The sequence below is a fragment of the Dermacentor albipictus genome, chromosome 8 (genome assembly GCF_038994185.2).
Source record: "Dermacentor albipictus isolate Rhodes 1998 colony chromosome 8, USDA_Dalb.pri_finalv2, whole genome shotgun sequence".
Lineage (NCBI taxonomy): Eukaryota > Metazoa > Arthropoda > Arachnida > Ixodida > Ixodidae > Dermacentor > Dermacentor albipictus.
In genome coordinates, this window is record NC_091828.1 from 7,377,479 (window position 1) to 7,396,235 (window position 18,757).

At 47.0% G+C, this 18,757-nt stretch overlaps 1 protein-coding gene across 2 annotated transcripts in view; it reads right to left on the reverse strand.

The window, feature by feature from the left end:
- Window positions 1-2,096: 2,096 nt before the first annotated feature.
- Window positions 2,097-18,757, reverse strand: part of LOC135910444 (uncharacterized) — a 263,909-nt gene continuing 247,248 nt past the window's right edge. For both annotated transcript variants that reach the window (XM_065442481.1, XM_065442480.1), the window contains 3 exons: window positions 7,120-7,211; window positions 6,550-6,781; window positions 2,097-2,259 (listed from right to left, as the gene is read on the reverse strand). In XM_065442481.1, coding sequence (XP_065298553.1) covers window positions 2,218-2,259; window positions 6,550-6,781; window positions 7,120-7,211 — 366 coding nt within the window. In that variant the 3' untranslated portion in view covers window positions 2,097-2,217. The remainder of the gene's footprint in view (window positions 2,260-6,549; window positions 6,782-7,119; window positions 7,212-18,757) is intronic.

Here is an 18,757-nt window from a genome sequence, read left to right on the forward strand (position 1 = left end):
TTAGGGCTCGCGGGTGTTCGTTAACGCGCGTGCCGTTCGTTACTGGAAAGTTCCGGGCTCGCAGCGATAAAGAAAGGAAACGCATCAAGGCAGATGACGATTATTTTTGTGTGGCAGAAGGGGCAAGCCAAAGGGTGTAAACTGTTCTTAGAGTGTAGTCTGTCGTAAATGTGACCTCCGGAGGTCCCAAGGGTTGAATATTGGGGCCGCTTTTGTTATTTATATCAATGATTTGCCGAATCATATGTCCGGAAAAAATTCTGCTTATGCTGACGACTGTTTTCTGTACAACGTAATATACACGAATGTTGACCCCCTTTCACTTAACGATTCTTTTACCCAACTTTTCAGGTGGCGCGACAAATGGGAAATGAATATAAAATTTGCAAAAACAGTTGCTTTATCTTTTAGTAAGCGCTCTTTTTTTTGTTTAACTATTCGTTTAATGGCTTTTCTCTTGAACAGGTGTCTGATTAGAAGTACCTCGGTCTCATCTTCACAGCTAACATGTCTAATACACATGCATTAGAATTGTACATTGCGAGAAGCTCCACGTGAAACAAAATTGCTATCATTTAAATCGTTCATCCGACCCATTCTCGAATATGGTTGCCCCATCTGGAACCCTTATAAAATACCTGATATTAACGCCCTCGAATCAGTTCTAAAGAAAGCAGTACGTTTCATATGCCACCGTTATGACTGGGATCTCATTCCTCATTTCAACTTCTTGCACTAGGTCTACAACCTCTGTCCGAGCAGAGTGATCATGAATGCTTTAAATTGTTGCATAATCTCATTACTACCCCACGCTACTCATTAAAGAAGAACTATTTGCCTCCTGAAACTAGGTCACTGCCTTTAGAGGAATTTTTGAATAACTAAACTTGGTTTATGCTGCGTTGATAATTACCCATTGTATCTTTTGTTTTGAAGTTATTAGTCCTACGGTGTCGAGGTTGATTTGTGCAGAACAATGTTTTCTTATATGCAATGTACAAACCCACTCCTGCGTTATTAAATAAATAAATAAATAAATAAATAAATAAATAAATAAATAAATAAATAAATAAATAAATAAATAAATAAATAAATTATATGTTAATAAATAATTAACAATAATTGTTTAATTAACAAATCAATAAGTTACCTCATGCGCACAAGGTAACCGTTCACTTGACATTACGACATTTCGACTGTCATGTGCCTTCAACATCCCCATGCACCAAATATCGCGAATGAACCCAAACAACACAGAAAGCTTCACTCACATCGATTGCCACAGTGCGTGGGCTCTTCATAATGTCTTCACTTCTCTGTAGCAGACTTCTTAAATTATGTGTCGCCGAATTCACTTCTCTACTTCTGCTCGCCTACATGGGTGCCTACAGAGTTGCACTTACCAATGCTGAAGCAGGGACCAAAACTGTTCCCATACCTAGTGTCACCTGTTCATTGGCACATAGCTAAAAGACAAAGTCGTCTATTCGAGCATATGCCCAGCTTCACTTGCCCGGTTTGACATAGGCATTGTACCAAGTTGCATATTTTTGAAATACCAAGTGGTACAGGCATAGGACACCTATGCAACGGCACAAGCCTATATCACAGTTGTCTACTGCGACACATGCCTAGTGCCAACACAGAGACTAAAGTTGGAGTAAAAGAGGTTGGATACCAAGGTACACATCAAAAAGTACCTGAAGCTTCCAAAGAAAATTTACCACAATAATAGACCACAATGAATGGCGGCTCAGTAAAATAGGAAAATGTGTGCCAGGCAAAGGTGTTCAGAGCGGCTGACTATCAAAGGCTGTGACCCCATTTGCACACCTCGGACAGAACCGGTTGATGCAGAGATGGATCAATATGATATCGTTGAAAGAATATATTGTCTTGGATTTACATATACAGAGCCATGCTGCCACGGACAAGCTCTTAAAAACGCATGATGAGTCTGTTACGTTAGCATTTCGTGCAGCTGTTCTCGTCTGAAACGCATCAGTAATCACAGCCGATAGCTGCCGAAATCGACAGACATAATTGCCCCAGCGCAGCTCTCTTCGATTTGGAAATAAAAACAGACCACATACACGTCCTTTCACAAATTATTTATTCGAAAATGCGGCCTCATGCAAACGCCTTCTATCATGTCACCACCTGCGACTGGCGTTAAGTGAAAAAAAAGCGAATTGTTTGCTCTCGCTGCCGCTTTTATCATACCGTGAACGTCGGGAAGTCGCCCCAAAAGCCTGGTACCTGGAATAGATTTATTTTAAAGTGCATTTCGGAAACACCAATGATACCATGATGTAAAGCCACACACTTTTAATTTCACAATTCGTAGCGCATCATTCAGTGGCATCTAAGCGTTGTGTTTGGTATTTATAGAGGGCGTGGTTCGGTGCTGGCACCACTATGCTTAATAATTTTACGGTATGAAAATACAGGTAGGTTTATTTGTGTGTAGAAATTTGCGTCTACGGTTGGACTATTTAAGACTAATCCTTGCGCTATATAGGGACGGGAGAGTTGAACGGCGCAGAATGCGGGAAATATGCGATACTAAAAGTGCAATATTTTATGTACTAAACGATAAGAAAGGTGGTTAACCGAAGGCTATTTTTGTGATACCTTGTTTGTTTGGTTTTTGTGACAATCTTATGTATGGCACTCTTCGGAAACATGAAGGCCAAGGAAACTAGCCGCGCGCTCTGTAGTACCTCGTTTATCCAATTACGTCACGATAAATGTGTTGGCCAATAAACCGACTTCACATGTTGACACGTGAAATTGTTAATTTTTTATCGGTGAACGCATCGTCTCACAAATGTTGTCGCTCAGCGCAGGACGCGTCTGCATGTCTCGGAAGCTTCTGAAATGTTATCAATGCTTCTATCCGCTATCGACGCTGGAAGTTTTGTAATCTGATTGCATTAATTCTCGACGCAAACGGTGTAGTACGGGAAAGAGCGTAGGTTAGGGCGTGTTGGTATTCCATAACTGAGGTTTTCAGCGCACGAAAAGGCACGAGAGACAGAGACAAGACGCGGCACAGGGCTGTGTCCGCGTCTTGTCTTTGTCGTCCCTTTTCGTGCGCTAAGAACCTCAGGTGTAGTACTTTATGGGAGAGACGCGGGCACCAGCGATTACTCTAGAACGTTCGATGGCTCACGTACAAAAACTGACGCGCTTGATTCACCCATCTGATTTCCGACGATCGCCAACTGGGTCCGCCGATGTTGCCGTTGTTTGAGTGCAACCTCTTTTTAAGGGCACAAGTTCGTCCAATGAAAAGCTAGTTTCGTCATTCTCAGCTTTACTGCTTTCTTCACCGTCACTACTAGGTGACAATATGTCTTAAGATTTATGCATTCAAGAAGTCGTCTCAGTTATTTCGCTTTCCTGACGGGTGATTATAAGGAAACCAGCTTTATAATTTTGAACGATCAGCATTACAGAAGAAAAACCGATTGGTTTCGCTACGTAGGAGGGAGCACATTCACCCGCATTATTAAAGAAAAGGCTGGCGTGCAACTTTACTTAATATAAAATTACTCGACAATCGATACTAAGCCCAAATCAGAGTTGCGCAACGGCTTTCGGTCACATAATTTACCATCATGAAGAGAGAGGACTACCGTTATTTGACATCGTTGCCTCGCATAGACAGTAACTCCCACAACCCTATGCACGGGGCTCGCTCCTATTACTTGAATTGGTCAGTGTTTTGTCTAGTGGTTTAAAATTGATCCAAAGTAAATTTATGTCTGTTATAGCCGGAGGATATCGCCATAAATCTTTTCCAAAATGAGGAACTTTATCTTGTTGAGACACGGTGTTGTACAGGCTCAAACAGATCTATAGACGATGTCAGAATTCTGTAAAAATTTATAAAGCTGCATTCACAACACCTGCCACTGGCCGCTACACTTGGTCTCGTAAACCGGGCTATTTTTGAACTTGAATGTCTCGCCTACCAATCCAATCGAGTGTTTTTCACTCGATTAATTTGTGAAAGCGATTAGCAATGCACAGCCATAGACGTCCTAACCTCTCAAGCAGAACACGTTGTCTAATTCACACGTTGACCTTTTGGTTACTTTCCTATAGCCGATAAACTTCGCATGCACTTTTATATTACGCACACATATCATTTGTTCCCCTAAATATACTCGGCAGGTTATCACGTAATTTGTAATCTCATAATGTGATCGTCTTTCTTTCCGCGTGTATAGAAGTGGGATGTCCGCCCTTTGTTACTTTTTTTTGTACAGTGACCTTGTAGTATGTCCTTGCACTGCACTCCCGTTGTCACTCCTGCCTTAAGGCCTATAATGTAGGGTGGACGTCTAGAGTAGAAAAATAAAACAAATCGAATGTCCCGCAGTAGGTTTGTCAAAACGTTTTTTGGTATCTTTTGTTTGTCAATTTGTCAAAGTAGGTTCGTCTTAAGTAATCTTCTAGAAAACACGTACACCCGATCATAGCCTAACATGCTGAGTCATTACACATGCAATAATATTTAGCGGTATCGTTTTATATTTATTGTAGTATGGCGACTGTCTGGTATCATTACGTTACGATCTCATTCGTTAGTGCAACTTTTACATAAGCGTGAATAACCATGGTACAAATTACTGTAGTCCGATCGTTATCGTCGTGATTCTGTACATTTTGTTTATATTTCTTTGCACGAAATTGTCCACGCAGTGGACTACTTGGACAGCTCAGTGCGCTCACAAGGCGAACCTTTTCAATATGTCGTTAGCGTATCTGAGATAACCAACTCACTGGCTCAGTGGTTATGGTGTTTCGCTAGTGAGCTAGAGGTTGCGGGTTTGATTCTTGAGCATTTTGTCATCGGAACGAGGCCGCTTCATGACAATTATGGAGCAATGCAGGAGGAGCCTGTGAATGGCAACTATGCTGAACCCCACGATTTAGTTTCTTTTATGTACATTGAAAGTACAATATAAAGTATGTAAATTTGCTAGATAGCAGCTAGTATATGAAGTGCATTTAAAAAACGGCAGAGGTACCTAAAACTGTTTAATTCTGGGAATGCAAAAGCATTATACCGCGTGTAGACCTCGGAACATCATGAACTCGCTCATTTTATACATTCATAACGTGGCGCTACTAGGAAGTTATAACGTATTCACGTGGCGGCACGGCCCATGGGCTGTGCCGTCACGTGCCTAATGACGCACGTGTGCAATGACGTGACGTTACAATGACGCACGCACTAGGCACATCTTTAGTCAGCCAGACTCATAGGGCTGTCGCGGCGTCGGGGAGGGGTGCTCGTCTCATAAAGCCGTAAGCCTGGACTCGAATACCACCCAGACCTTATTGTACCAAATTTTCATTTGAAAGCCATTGTTTGCTTTGTCTACAGGAACCGCCCTGAGAAATCGGACGTCAATTGAAGCATTTTGACGTGTTTACAACCTTCGTGCCGTAGGCGTATGTTGTTACCATCGCTCAGTCACGCCGCCGCCATCGCCGCCACATTTTTTGCGTAATGGGGCATATAATGCTGTTTCATTTATTATGCACAATTACGTATTCTGTCGTCACTTGATGAGTGATTCTTATTAAATGTGTAGCATGCCACCCACAGTGGTGACGTAGTGGCATTGGCGTTGCGCTGCTATGCCCTTGGACGCGGGATCAAATCTCAGCCACGATAGTAGCCTTTCTATGGGGGCGAAATAAAAGAGCACCCGTGTTCCATGGATAGGCCGCGCGTTCAGAGGTTTCCAGGTGGTAAAATATTTACGCGGAAAACTCCTCTGGGTGTTGTCCAAGTCTGCGTAAGCATGGTGCCACTAGCTCATCTTCATGCAGCCCGGTGTCATTACAATACCATGGAACTTGATCGAATCACTATAAACGACAGCGCTGAGGCAAGAGGAAATGTTGCGGACGGCGGTGGAAAGTAAATTGATCAAGCAACAAAACTACTGGAGGTGGCAGCGCCAGGTGCACTGATGACGTTCCGGTCATTATAAGCCATTATCACTCTTTAGTGTCCTATCAATACACGCCGAACAATCATAAACAATGTCAACCGTACTTCGGCGACGGTGGCTGTCTATGATGCCGCCGCAGAAACTCCATCTTGAAAGCCATCTGCGATTGGGAAAGAATGCGCCAAATGCTGACAGCTTTGTGTGCGCTTTGTCCACGACGCTTAGCTAGCGTTGAAGCAAGAGGCAGCACGAACGTGAATTCGGTTGCTGCTGCTGCCGCGCTTCGTCTTACGTGACCCATGGAGAGACGGACAGACCCTTTCCTCGTTGCGTAAGCATAGAAATGCTTACGCATATAAAATTATTCTGTAATCTCTCGCTACGACATCATTGTGGTTCAGGCACGTTTAATTAATCCTAATGGGCTCGATATTAGTGTCGGACTTATTTTTGTGCCACCGCAAGCGTCAGGCGCCCTTTCACATATATTGATGTCAGATTAAAAAAAATCATATTTAATTTGCAGCCCATGCATGCAGCCCAGACCTTGCATAATTTACCACGTACTTACCAGGACAGCATTGTACGGTACAAATTTCGGGCTAACAGCAAATTCATCACCAGTTTCCGTTAGTGTCGGCTGCAGCTGAGGCATGTTCGTTATCACGGTGTGTCCGGCAAGGCTACTATCGACAGTCATGTGGCTCACATGAAATCTAATGCTAAAGACAACAACCTTTCCTAGCCAGCTTGAGTTCACTGGTATCGCTCCGAAGGGTCGCCCATTGTGGAGAAATTGCAATCTGTGAATAGAGTTGAAGTCGCGCAGAGCAGTACATCACAGTCTGAAATCACATATAAATTGTCATGAAACACAACAAATTATTCTAACGTTACAACTTTTCTGAACACAAGGCATAAACCACTACGCATCATCGTAATTTTATATTTTATTTATGATGCCTAGTGAGTATTTCATTTTTTTTTTGCATGCGCCCTTACGGGCACCAGTGCACAAAAATATGAGGGCAGCCGGCCAGTCTCGAATCATCGCATGCTTTTTTTTTCAGTTTGAGTATGACGCAAAAAATGTTACACAAAGAAGAGTATAGCCCTGTATATCTGACGTAGAGAGCCTTACTTATCTTGATTGCCAAAGACAGCAACAGTTCCGCTGAGCTCCAAGAAGGCACCCAGCGCAAGCCTCGGGTAATGAGAGTGGGTAAATTTGTCCTGCAAATAAAATTTGAGTGTTATAAAGCAGTGGTGTATTTTCTTTTGGCAATCACTTGCTGAGGAGAGCCCGGTAACAGTACATAAAAAAGCATCTTCTAGTGGTCCCCAACAATACTGTCCTATAAAACATCAATATGCCATGAACGTATGTGACTTCAGAGAAGGTTAGGCGAACCGTGAAAGGTCATCGGGATAGATTATCCAGCTTGTGCAAGAAAGAACGAGTTCAGTGTACTTCAAGAACACAAGAAACAATTACCTGTAAAGAAAAAAATGGAACATATGAGAAAAGTTCCCCTTTTGGCCGAAAGCCTAACCATCGATTTCGAGAAAGAGAGAGAGGAAAACGAAGCGGGAAATGTAGGGAGGTTAACCAAGGACGTGCCTGGCTGGCTACCACACACTTGTGGAAGGAAAAAGGAAAGAACAGATGGGACAGAAAAAAATAATAATCAGTCGTACAAAGTCAGTCGCCAAAGAATCTCCCCTGTGACAAGCGTTCATACAATCCAGCGTCCTTCAAGGAGCGAAGAGGGACTTTCGTGGCCTTTTTCATTCAAGAATGCATGTGCTATGGTCCAAAGATCTTTTCTTCTGAAATCGCTCTATTATCTAGCAGCTTCAGTTTCCCTTATAAAGTACGCAGTTCAGTTTCAAAGGACGGGTAGGGGCACAGAAGGTGCTCTAGAATCTCATCGCACCCACACAAATTGCACGCCGCACTATTGGCCTTTCCTATTGGGAATGAATGAGAATTTCTAATTGCCACGCCCAAGAACATGCGACACAGCAAAGTTGTTTAGCGACGGCAGAGTCCAGGTGGTAGGCGAAGTCGCAAGTTAGGGTCGAGTGACTGACACCGTGAGTTGGTGAAACCCGGTGAATTCCGTCGTAGAAGTGTGATATGTCGAGAAGTGATTGAAGTTGTCGTGCAGCGTCGATTTTTGAGTGGTATAGGAATCTGCTGATGGCTTTGGTATGCTGAACGCGTAGCTTGATCTGCGCCGTCGTTGCCGACAATTCATCAATGATTTGACAAAAAATTGAAATATATTGTTGTGGCCTATCTCAAGCGCGTGACGATGAGCGTGCCTTATTTCATACTCTAGCTGCTCATGTAAAGCATGATGTAGGGAAAACTGCAGGGTTTGTAGGGCTGCTTTGCAATCGCAGAAAATAGCCCATCGATTTGGTGGCTGCTGGAGCATGTACTTTAGTCACCTTGAAGAGCTGCAAGTCCTCCTGCTGTCGGCGTTTTATTGTGCCATTATTTAAGCTACAGTGAGACGATGTCCAATAGAACAGCTACTGCTCTGGTAGAACTGTTGCAATTGGAGGAACCATCCGTGTAAACGTGCATTCGGTCAAAAAATGTCGTTGAGGAGAAGCACAGACAATGCTTCAGGGCTAGCGGTGACAAGTCTATCTTCTTAGCAATCTCAGGAGCTGAGCGACACACGTGAATTTGCCCGAGACACCACAATGACGATCTTGGGCATTTTGCAGGCTCGAAGCCAGATGGCACCTAGTCACGATGTCTCGTCACAACATCACATAATGTAGGTGGCTGTCTTCGCAGTAGCAAATCTGAAACTTCTTCTGAAAGAAAACTGAAATTTCTTCTGCGCAGCCGGGTGCTGCACCGTTCCAACAAGAGTAGCGAAGGACTACCCGCCAATCGCTGTGTCACTGGATACTTCGAGATGCCACGGACTATACATTTATTTGCCTGTAATAATAGAGTTTGCGTGCCAGTAAACCTAATCGATGCCTTTCGGCACGTATACGACATCACTCCGCCAAGTCTAATTTGCTACAGATCCATATTCATGAAATTTTTAACCTTGCATCGCACGCAGCCACGGTTTTCGACCAGCCACAGCAAGCTAGTTAAGGGGAAGTGGGCCACTTGCAGAAGCCGGCACCAGCCCTCTCATCCGCGCGGTAATCTACTTTCAATGTGTTGGCCGGGCCCAATTGACACTCTCTCCATTTGAACATGCAGGTCGCCTCTTGTCAGTCAATTAGATAACAAAAACTGCTCAGAGTAGGCAATACAATTCGCTTTGAAAGAAAAAAAGAGAGTGACATCCTACAGAAGAGAAGGACGTTTGAGTCGGCTTTTGAGACAACGCTGCAGGTTACCGCCCGAAGCTCGCGTCGGTGATTGACGTCGGTGAAGCTTGACGTCAGAATATTGGAATGAACAGAGATTGGAATAGTTTTACGTTATGGGGCCCATAAACCCATCTCACTCGATGACCACGGAAACTCGTAGCCGAAACGCTGGATTGAGGCCGCGCGTGAGCAACAGCGAGCGAATTGATCTTCAGGCTGCGTCTGGCATCAACGCAAACTAAGCCGCGAGAACACAGCGCACGGGCCGACTGTGCCGTCGTAGACAGCTTTGAACGTACAGCAACCTGGGCAGGCGCGCGCGGCCGCCCGGGCTGCCTGGAGTAGAATGTGCCTCCCCCTTCCCACAATCCCCATGTAGCCTTGCGCTCGACGGAAGACGGCGCGCTTCCTCTCCGCTTTCCTCGCATGTGTGCGCGAGATTCAGCCGCGTTAGATTGCTCAACCTCACACGCTATCACTCGCACATATTGCAAAAGGCATTTTTATCCCCCTGGGCCTGTATACAGAACCTCACGGCGATGCCGACAGAGATGACAGAAATGCGCCTGGAATGTTCATACAAGTGTTTCATCGAGTCATACAGTAACGGCCCGGACATTGGAAAATGGGCGCAAGGGCGGACAGTGATGGTTGACGATAACAGAAAGGTAGCAGAGAAGAAATTCGAACAGTCGGCGCCACGATGCCGGATGAAAACGATGGAACGCGAAAACTGAAGGCACTTTCGGCGTTCCCTTGCTAATTCTTGAGCATAGCAAAGTAGAAGCTAGGTTCACCTCGGTTGGATGCTCTGGCGACGTTCGCCAACCACAAGCTAGGGGCTGGAGTTTGGAGTGATGTCCGTATCCAGGGGGGAGCCTGCAGTGACCTTGGGCCAAGAAATCGGGAGGCCGCTACTCTTCGCCGTGGACACCATCAACTCTGTCCCACCAGATCTACAACGCTGGCCCTCTTCCGATACTCTCCGACACATGGTACTGCTGGGCCGCCAAACACGAGCATCTTTCTCCTCCCTGCTATCTTGCGCGTGTCCGCACTTCGTTGTCTTTTCTGCAGGTCACTCGCATATAACAATTCATTTCCGCGCACACTACATAAATCACCCTTGCGAAAAGTGTTGCGTAGCTAAAACTGGAGCTGTGTACGCGGCAGTTACTGCACTAACACTCAAAACAATCGAAATGTTGAGACATTTGCGGAAATAACAACAGCCCCTCAAAATGAAATCGCAGTTCACCAGAACAGAACTAATATACTCCTCATGTCACCCTCACCATCATCAGTGCGATGGTTGACTATAAAATTTTGCTAACAGGTTTTCGAAAATATCTAAACGCATCGAAACGGAGTGCAAGAATACCGCGCTATTTTAGTTCTGACCACCCATCATGTCATTGAATGTCCCTTCGTCAAAAATATTTTGTTGCGGCGAGGATTATTCTGTAGCCAGGTAAATCAGCCCTGTTAAGCTTTTTTTTCTTTACTTGATTCGTTGCAGAGACAGGTACGCCGCGTTGAGGGCGCATACCGTGTTAGTGGCGTCCTTGGAAAGATGTGGTTCGATCTGTTGAAAGCTGAATAATTTGTTCTTAACCGACCTCATATTTGAAGAGACATGTATTTCGGGACTGCTATTGAGCTCGCATTAATAAAGAGTACCTCTTGAAATTAAATTTTTGTAGCTCTGAAAATCAGCCATGAATTTGCCCACCTGCAAGTCCCTTTATATCAACTGGCTTAGTACTTGCTGTTTCGCCATGGGGTTCGCACGCGTGAACGTTAATTTTATCGGACAGAGCATCAGAAGGCGTGATCGGGTATTTCTAGGGGCAAAGTGAAGCATCTTTCCCTACCTCACATGCCAAGTTAGCTGGGAAGTCATGCATCACTACCTTGACGCTTGACGCTATCATTGTTATCCACTTACAAGACCACTGGTGTACGCATATCGTGCCACTCAGGCTCCTCTTTCTCTTTGATGGCAGCCGAAGGCACTATTTCAGCAGAAGAGCTTTGAATGGGCAGCTGGTCTTCTATGCCGACACCAACGACAACATTGCTGCGAATGGGAAGTAGTAATTTAACACTTCGAGAGTTTTGAATCCCCATCATCTATCCACTCATTTCCTGATAGTGATATCCTTGCTCATATTAGAATGGTCCTCCACAGGAAACATTTTCTCTGGGCCTTTCATTAGTATGCCTTTGACATTCTAGAGCCCACTTCTGTTTTACCCAGGACGTAAGCTCGGCTTCTCGAGTCGCCACGCTTTCTTCTTTCCGACGATTTTTTTTAAAGATTTATCGCAAGTAAACTTTAATGTACTCATAAGCTGTACGTTAAAATCGGCCTTGTAGTTCTGCAGACTCCATTGTCACGAAACTATGTGACTTTGGGTAAAGCTCTGAGAACGATAACGTAAGTAATATCGGCATAAACGAAGTTCCTAAAAAAAAAACAGCAAATACAACTTACTTCAAGCACAGAAGAATTCAGTGCGCGTAAAGACAAAGGGTAAAACATTAAAGCCAAAAAAATATAGCCAGTCTAGACAGTATAGCTCGTACAAGAGCAGTACATTTAGGCAAGGAAAAAGTTTCATCCAGCCATTGATATCGTAAAAAGCCAAGAAACACTGACACCAACGACAAAATAGGGGAAATTACTTGTGCTCAATTATTGAAATAACGAAACAATAGATTAATGAAAATGAAAGTGGATGAAAAAAACTACTTGCAGCAGGTGAGGAACGATCCCACACCCTTCGCATTTCGCGTGCGATGCTTTGCCAACTGAGCTGCCGCGGCGCCGTTTCCCGGTCCACTTTCTAGGGTATTTATGTTTCCTTGAAGAACCCTGCGAATTTTAGCCAGCGCCACCCATCACAGACCTTGGCGGCTGACGTGGAAGATCCTTTCTGCCGCAGGTGCCATGGGAACGTGATCTTTTTGGGTGAATAAACCCACACAAGCTACCAGAAGGCATCAATGTTTGCGGATTCAATACCGTCGTTATGTAATAAACGAAAAGTAAGGGGGCCAACTGAAAGGCCACGTTTTTATTAGCGATATCATAAGAACTTAACAAACACTGACACCAAGGACAACACAGGGAAAATTACTTTTGCTTAATCAATGAAATAAAGAAACAATAATAATGGGAATGAAAGTGCATGAAGAAAACGGCCTCCCGCAGGTGAGGAATGATCCCACAACCTTCACATTTCGCGTGCGATGTGTCCCCATCCGCCCGGGTGTCCGGGTTCGTGAACAAGGTAGGGCTCGAGGCACACTCCGTTAGAGAGACGCTCCGCAGCGGGGCGGTGATGACCGATGACTGACCGCCGAGCAGCTGTGCCCGTCGGTGTTTATTGCGGTGTGGTGACCAATGTTGCCTACTGACCCTGGCAGGCCACCGAGGCTGGCGGGCCAATGAAGATTATGCCCATGGGGGCATCACACGCTTGTTGCACCCCCTTATCCCCAGTTGGTTTGTTAACTAAAATAAACAAACGTCCAAGTTCAGTGCATAAGGCTCTTCTGCCGTCGTAGCCGGATCGACGGTGCCTGTTACCCAGACGAGTAACGGTCCGGTGGCCTCTGCCGTCGAGTACTCCGCCTGGGCACTGGTTTTGACAGGCCGGTTGTGACAACGCCTGGTGCTGCCTGAGACAGCCTCGCTCTATCCAGAGTGTCGGCAGTGATCGGCCTGGTGAGGGGTGACGGGCTCTATATCCGACATGGGCGGTGCTCCGCTGGGAGCGACTGGGGCTGGCCCTCGACCTCCTGCGGGCTGGAACTGAGAAGTGGCAGTCGAGTGGCAGTCGAGGCCTAACACCTTCGGCGTCTCTGGGCCATGTGGCCCCGTCTGGCATGCGGACGAGCAGCGATGAGGCACAGACAGAAGACACCACCTGTCCGGCGCACCAGGGTGGGCCAGGACAGAAGTTGCTGGTGAAAACTGGATATAAGAGGCTTGATTGCGCAACATTAGGAAGACACGCACAGAAGAGAAATACACACCACAGAGCGCTACTTGCAACTATAGTTTTATTCCCTTGTCAATGGAATAAATACTGGAAGGTATTCGAGGGGGAGGAGGTGCGGGGAGGGTAACAACAAAAACAAAAAGATTTTTACAAACATGGCCATCCACCAATGCCAAGCCAGCTTTGTCATGTGATCATTTTTGGCATCAAAAAAAGGAAACACGAAACGAAATTCCAGATTAGCGCGTAAGGAAATTTATTTCCTTTGCACTGAGGGGGACTGATGGCATGCTCACGCACATACTTCGCAAACGTGCCATCTCAGCGGCTTTGATTATTTCTCGCGTCATTCGGCAGCCATCTTTGCTCACAATCTTGCATTTCTTAAAGAGTGGCCGACATCCGCAGTCTCTACAGTGTATCCCAAGCTGTGCGGCGACTGCTTTTGAAAGGTTATAGTCACGCTCCTTTTTTCTTTCATTCAAACATCGTCCAGTCTGTCCGCAATAGTTTCTGCCGCATTGAAGTGCAATAGAATATACCACTCCCTTAGGGCAGTCTACGAACTTTTTTCTGTGTTGTCTTTCACAGTCTCGTTTCTGTGTGGCACCTGGGTTTAGCTTTGCACACATGCTCAGCAATTTTTTCGGTGCGGAAAACACCACTTTTACATCGCATCTTTTACCAATTTTCTTAACTCAGTGCGCAATCGAATGGATGTACGGCATCACCACAATTTTCTCTCGTGTGCTTGGACCGCAAGGCTCCTTCCTAGATAATGGTGCCCTAATTTCGATTTCCTGAAGCAAACAATGTGCCACAGATACTAATACATGGAACGGATAACCTGCCCCCGTGAGCCTGCGCGTTTGCTGCCGAAAGCTGTCAGCAACGCTGTGATGGCACGATTTTCGCAGCGCGTTTCTGTAACATGACTTAACTATGGCTCGTTTTACGACTTTCGAATGCGCAGATTCGAAGGGCAAAACAGGCTTATTTGCACGCGGTTCGTATTGCCAACAACAATGACTGGAGCCCAGACTTAGTTTTAAGTCGAGAAACCTAATTGATCCAGCGTCTGGCTCTTCACTTGTGATCACCATTTTCCGAGCCCCTCTCGGAAAATGTTTTCTAGGTGTGTGAACGATTCAGTCCTGTTTTTAACATTTTTCCACTAGAACTGAATAATCATCAACAAACCTGAAAACACGAGCCACCCGTGAATTCATGAGGCGCGCCGCTATGGTAGTGTCAATGTTGGCTAGGAACAAGTCGCTCAGCTGTGGTGCGATAGACGAACCTATACATATTCCTTGTTTCTTAAGAAAAATGTTTCCATGCCAAGACACGTACGTGGATCTTAAATACCAGGACAACAAGTCTAAAAAGGCTTCGGAGTGCAGTAGCTTGCATACCCGCATTCCCTTTGAATGTGACGTGCAAAGCCCCCGAAAAGAAGTAGTACTTCTAGAGGTAGCTGGTTCATCCGTATGGGGAAAGCCAGACTTCGTGCTCGGCAGATGGCGATTCCAATGAATGTTACGAGAATGGTAGGGTGAACAGAAAGACAATTAAAAGGGCCCATTGAATTCGAGACCAAACATGCCAAGGTTGAGGACTTGACTTGTTGGTATAGCATATTAGAGGCTTGATTGCGCAACATTTCGACGACACACACAGAAGAGGAAAACACACCAATGAGCGCTACTTGCCAGTATAGTTTTATTCCCTTCTCAATGGAATAAATACTGGAAGATACTCGGGGGGGGGGGGGGTAACGACAAAACAAAAAATCTCTTTACAGACATGGCCATGGAAGACATGGAAGTGTACCAGCACTGGAGCCTTAGTGATTAGCTTGCTACGCTGGAAGACCCGGTCCTGCTGCTTCTTTCAGACCCATTGCTGACCATATCGAAGCAGAAGATGGAGTGGCTCTAGATGCTCCGAAAGGTTCGGCAGGAAACTCCTGTAGAAGTTGTTGAGGCCGAGGTAGCTCTGAAGCTCATTCTTGTTCTGGGGCTTAGGCCCCTTGAGCAAAGCATCAACTTCGCAGGGAGCCGGAGCTAGGTCAACCTAGGAAATAACATGTCCCATGTACTCAACACTGGGAGCCAGCATAAGGCATTTTTCAAGTTTGAGCTTAAGGCCGGCGTCCCGCAGCCATGCCAGGACGTGGTGCAGGTTTTGCAGGTGGCCCCTGTCGTCGCTACCGGTAACTAGGATGTCATTCAAGTACACCGCCACGTGCCTCATGCCCCTGACTAGGTTATCCATCTCCCTCTGAAATATGGCTGGAGCTGAGGTCATGTCAAACGGTAAGCGCGTGCAATGGAAGAGCCCCAAAGTTGTCAATATCGTGACACGTTTCCGGGAGGCATCCTGGAGCACCTCCTGCTGGTAAGGATCTCTGAGGTCGAGCTTGGTGAACTTCTGTCCACCGGCAATGCTGACAAGATATCTTCAATCCGGGGCAACGGGAACTTCATTACGGTAGCGACGGGGTTGATGGTAACCTTGAAATCCCTGCTAATCCTGACACTGCCATTTCGCTTGAAGTCTGGTACAATGGGAGCAGCCCATTCAGACGTCTTGATTGGCATCAGGATGTTCTCTCGCTGTACCCGTTGCACCTCTTGGGTGACCCCATCCTTCAGGGCGAACGGCAGTGGGCGATGCTTGAAAAAGCGTGGCCGGGCTTCCTCAGGTACATAGATGTCAGCAGTCATGCCGGCAAATGAGCCCACCACTGGTTGGAACAGGCACTTGAACTTGGTCATGAAAATCGGGACGCCTTTGACCGCATGCGGGCTGGCTTCCTGGTACTGAGTGACGAACGCTCAGTGCATGAATCGAGTTTCGCCCCAGCAGCGTCGGCGCTGACCTGTGACTGACCCTAGACCTGGCAAAGCTGCCCGGAGTAGCTGCGCAGCATCACGCACGAAGCCTCGACGGACATGCCGGGAAAGGTACGCTTGAACCGTTTCGCGGCCATGAGTCCAGCTCCATGGAAATGGGCTGCCCGCAGATTTCAACGGTCACCCTGTATGGCGGCACAGACGGCGGTACAAGGTCTGTGTGCCACATGTCGAAAATCGGCGGGTCCTCTGCTGCGACGTGGAGCCTGGCCGCGGAAGAACTTGAGCCTGCTGCTGAACACCTCCGCCTAGGTACCCTTGCAACGGCTACCCTGGCCGCGGGCTGGTATGGTACCTGGGCCTGAATCGGGCTGCTGCTGCTGTTGGCTGTTCGTCCTCCGCCTTTGGCATACCCATGCCAGGTGCCTAGTTTTTCCGCACGTGAAGCATTGTGCTTGAGAGAACTGGCATAGTGATGGGGGGGGGGGAGGACGCGCACCACCGCAGGTACTTCCCTTTGTCGCCAACTTGTTGACCGCCGCTTCGACAGTCAGTCTCCCGGGCAATCTCACTGGCGCCCTTGGTAGGCATTGCCAGCGCTGCCTTCACGGCGTCGTCCAGCGAGGGATCGGGAAGCTCCAGGAGTCGCGTCTGCATGGCGGGATTGTTGATGCCGCCGATGAAATGGTCCCGGAGCAGCGAGCCCAATTGGTCCCCGAAAACGCAGGCCCGCGCTAACCCTCCTAGCACAGGAATGAACTGCGCGTGGGTCTCCCCTTCCCGGTGGCTCCGGTTGTTGAAGCGGAAACACTCCATTAGTGTTTACGGTGCTAGATTGAAATGCGAACGCACAATGGCGAGCAGCTCACCCAGCGTCGTAACATGCGACGTGGCTGGCTTGAGAAGGTCGAGCAGGAGACTGAAAACGCGTGTCCCACAGCTGGCCAGGAAAATGTCCCTCTGTTCGGCCTCGGGTGGGCCGTTTGTCCTGAATAACACGTGGACTTGCTCCATGTAAATTGGCCAGGCGTATCCATCGCCCTCGAGCGGCTGGAGCCTTCAGTACAACGGCATGGTGGCAGCAACGGGGGGGGGGGGGGGAATGTTCTGCCGCTTGCGGCGGTGTGGGACGATCCGTGGGTACTCATCGGCAGTGTCACGATCCGCCCGGGTGTCCAGGTTCATGAACAAGGGAGGGCTCGAGGCACCCTCCTTCAGACAGACGCTCCGCAACGTGGTGGTGATGAACGATGACTAGCCGCCGAGCAGCTGTGCTCGTCGGTGTTTATTATGGTGTGGTGACCAATGTTGCCTACTGAGCCTGGCAAGCCACCGAGCGTGGCGGGCCAATGAAGATTATGCCCGAGGCCACGTCACATGCTTGTTACACGATGCTCTACTAATTTAGCTACCGCTGTGCCCTTTGCCCCTCCACTTTATTGGGTATTTATCTATCCTTGTAGAACCGTGGGTGTGTTAGCCAGCGCCACCACTCGCACACCGTGGCGGCGGACCTGGAAGAGTCTTTCTACCGCAGGCGTCACGAGAACATGATCTTTTTTAGTGAAGGCAACCGGTCAATAATCGCTCAACCGGTGAATCGTACCTCACCTGTGGTAAGTCGTTTTATTTTTATCCACTTTAATTTCCATTTATTTATCCGTTCCATATTTCATTTAATAAATACAAGCAATTTCCCCAATGTTGTCCTTGCTGTCAGTGCTTTTTGGCTTCTTATGATATCACTAATAAAAATCGGGCCTATAGGTTAACCACCATTCTTGTCGTTTATTGCATATCGAGGGTCTTGAATCCGGCAACATTGGTGCCTTCAGGTAGCATGTGTGGGTTTATTGACCGGTTGCCTTCACCCGAAAAGATCACGTTCCCGTGACGCCTGCGTCAGAAAGGATGTTCCACGTCCATTTCAATGTCTTTGAGAGGTGGCGCTGGCTAACGCTTCCAGGGTTCTACAAGGAAACATTCATACCAAAGAAAGTGGACGGGGAAATGACGCCACGGTATCCTAATTGACAGAGCATCGCATGCGATATGTGAAAGTTGTGGGATCGTTCTCCACGTACGGCAAGTCGTTTTTCATCGACTTTCATTTCCATTATTTTTATCGTTTCTTTATTTCCTTTATTAAGCACAAATAATTTCCCCTACGTTGTCCGGGTCAATCTTGGTTGGCTTCTTATGATATCGTTACGGAGGAAGACGCATACGAAAAGCTATGTACAAGTATATTTGCACATATAGCTTCTAATCGTCGTCGTCGCCTTCTTACTGCTCGGCTCTTCGTCATTGGAAATACTATCCCCTAGCACTTCCCCCGGCGGCAAAAGCGCCGTCCCGGAGCGACTAAAGGCCGAAGTCGGAAGCTGTGTAGTAGGTCTTGAGCCAGTAGGTCTACATCAGTAGATGCCAGAGTAGATGACGAGGTTGAGCTCACAGGAGCAATTTCGTACGTCACAGGCGTCACCTGGCGCAGCACATGGTAGGGCCCTGTGTATCGCGAAAGGAGCTTCTCTGAAAGTCCGATGTGATGGGAGGG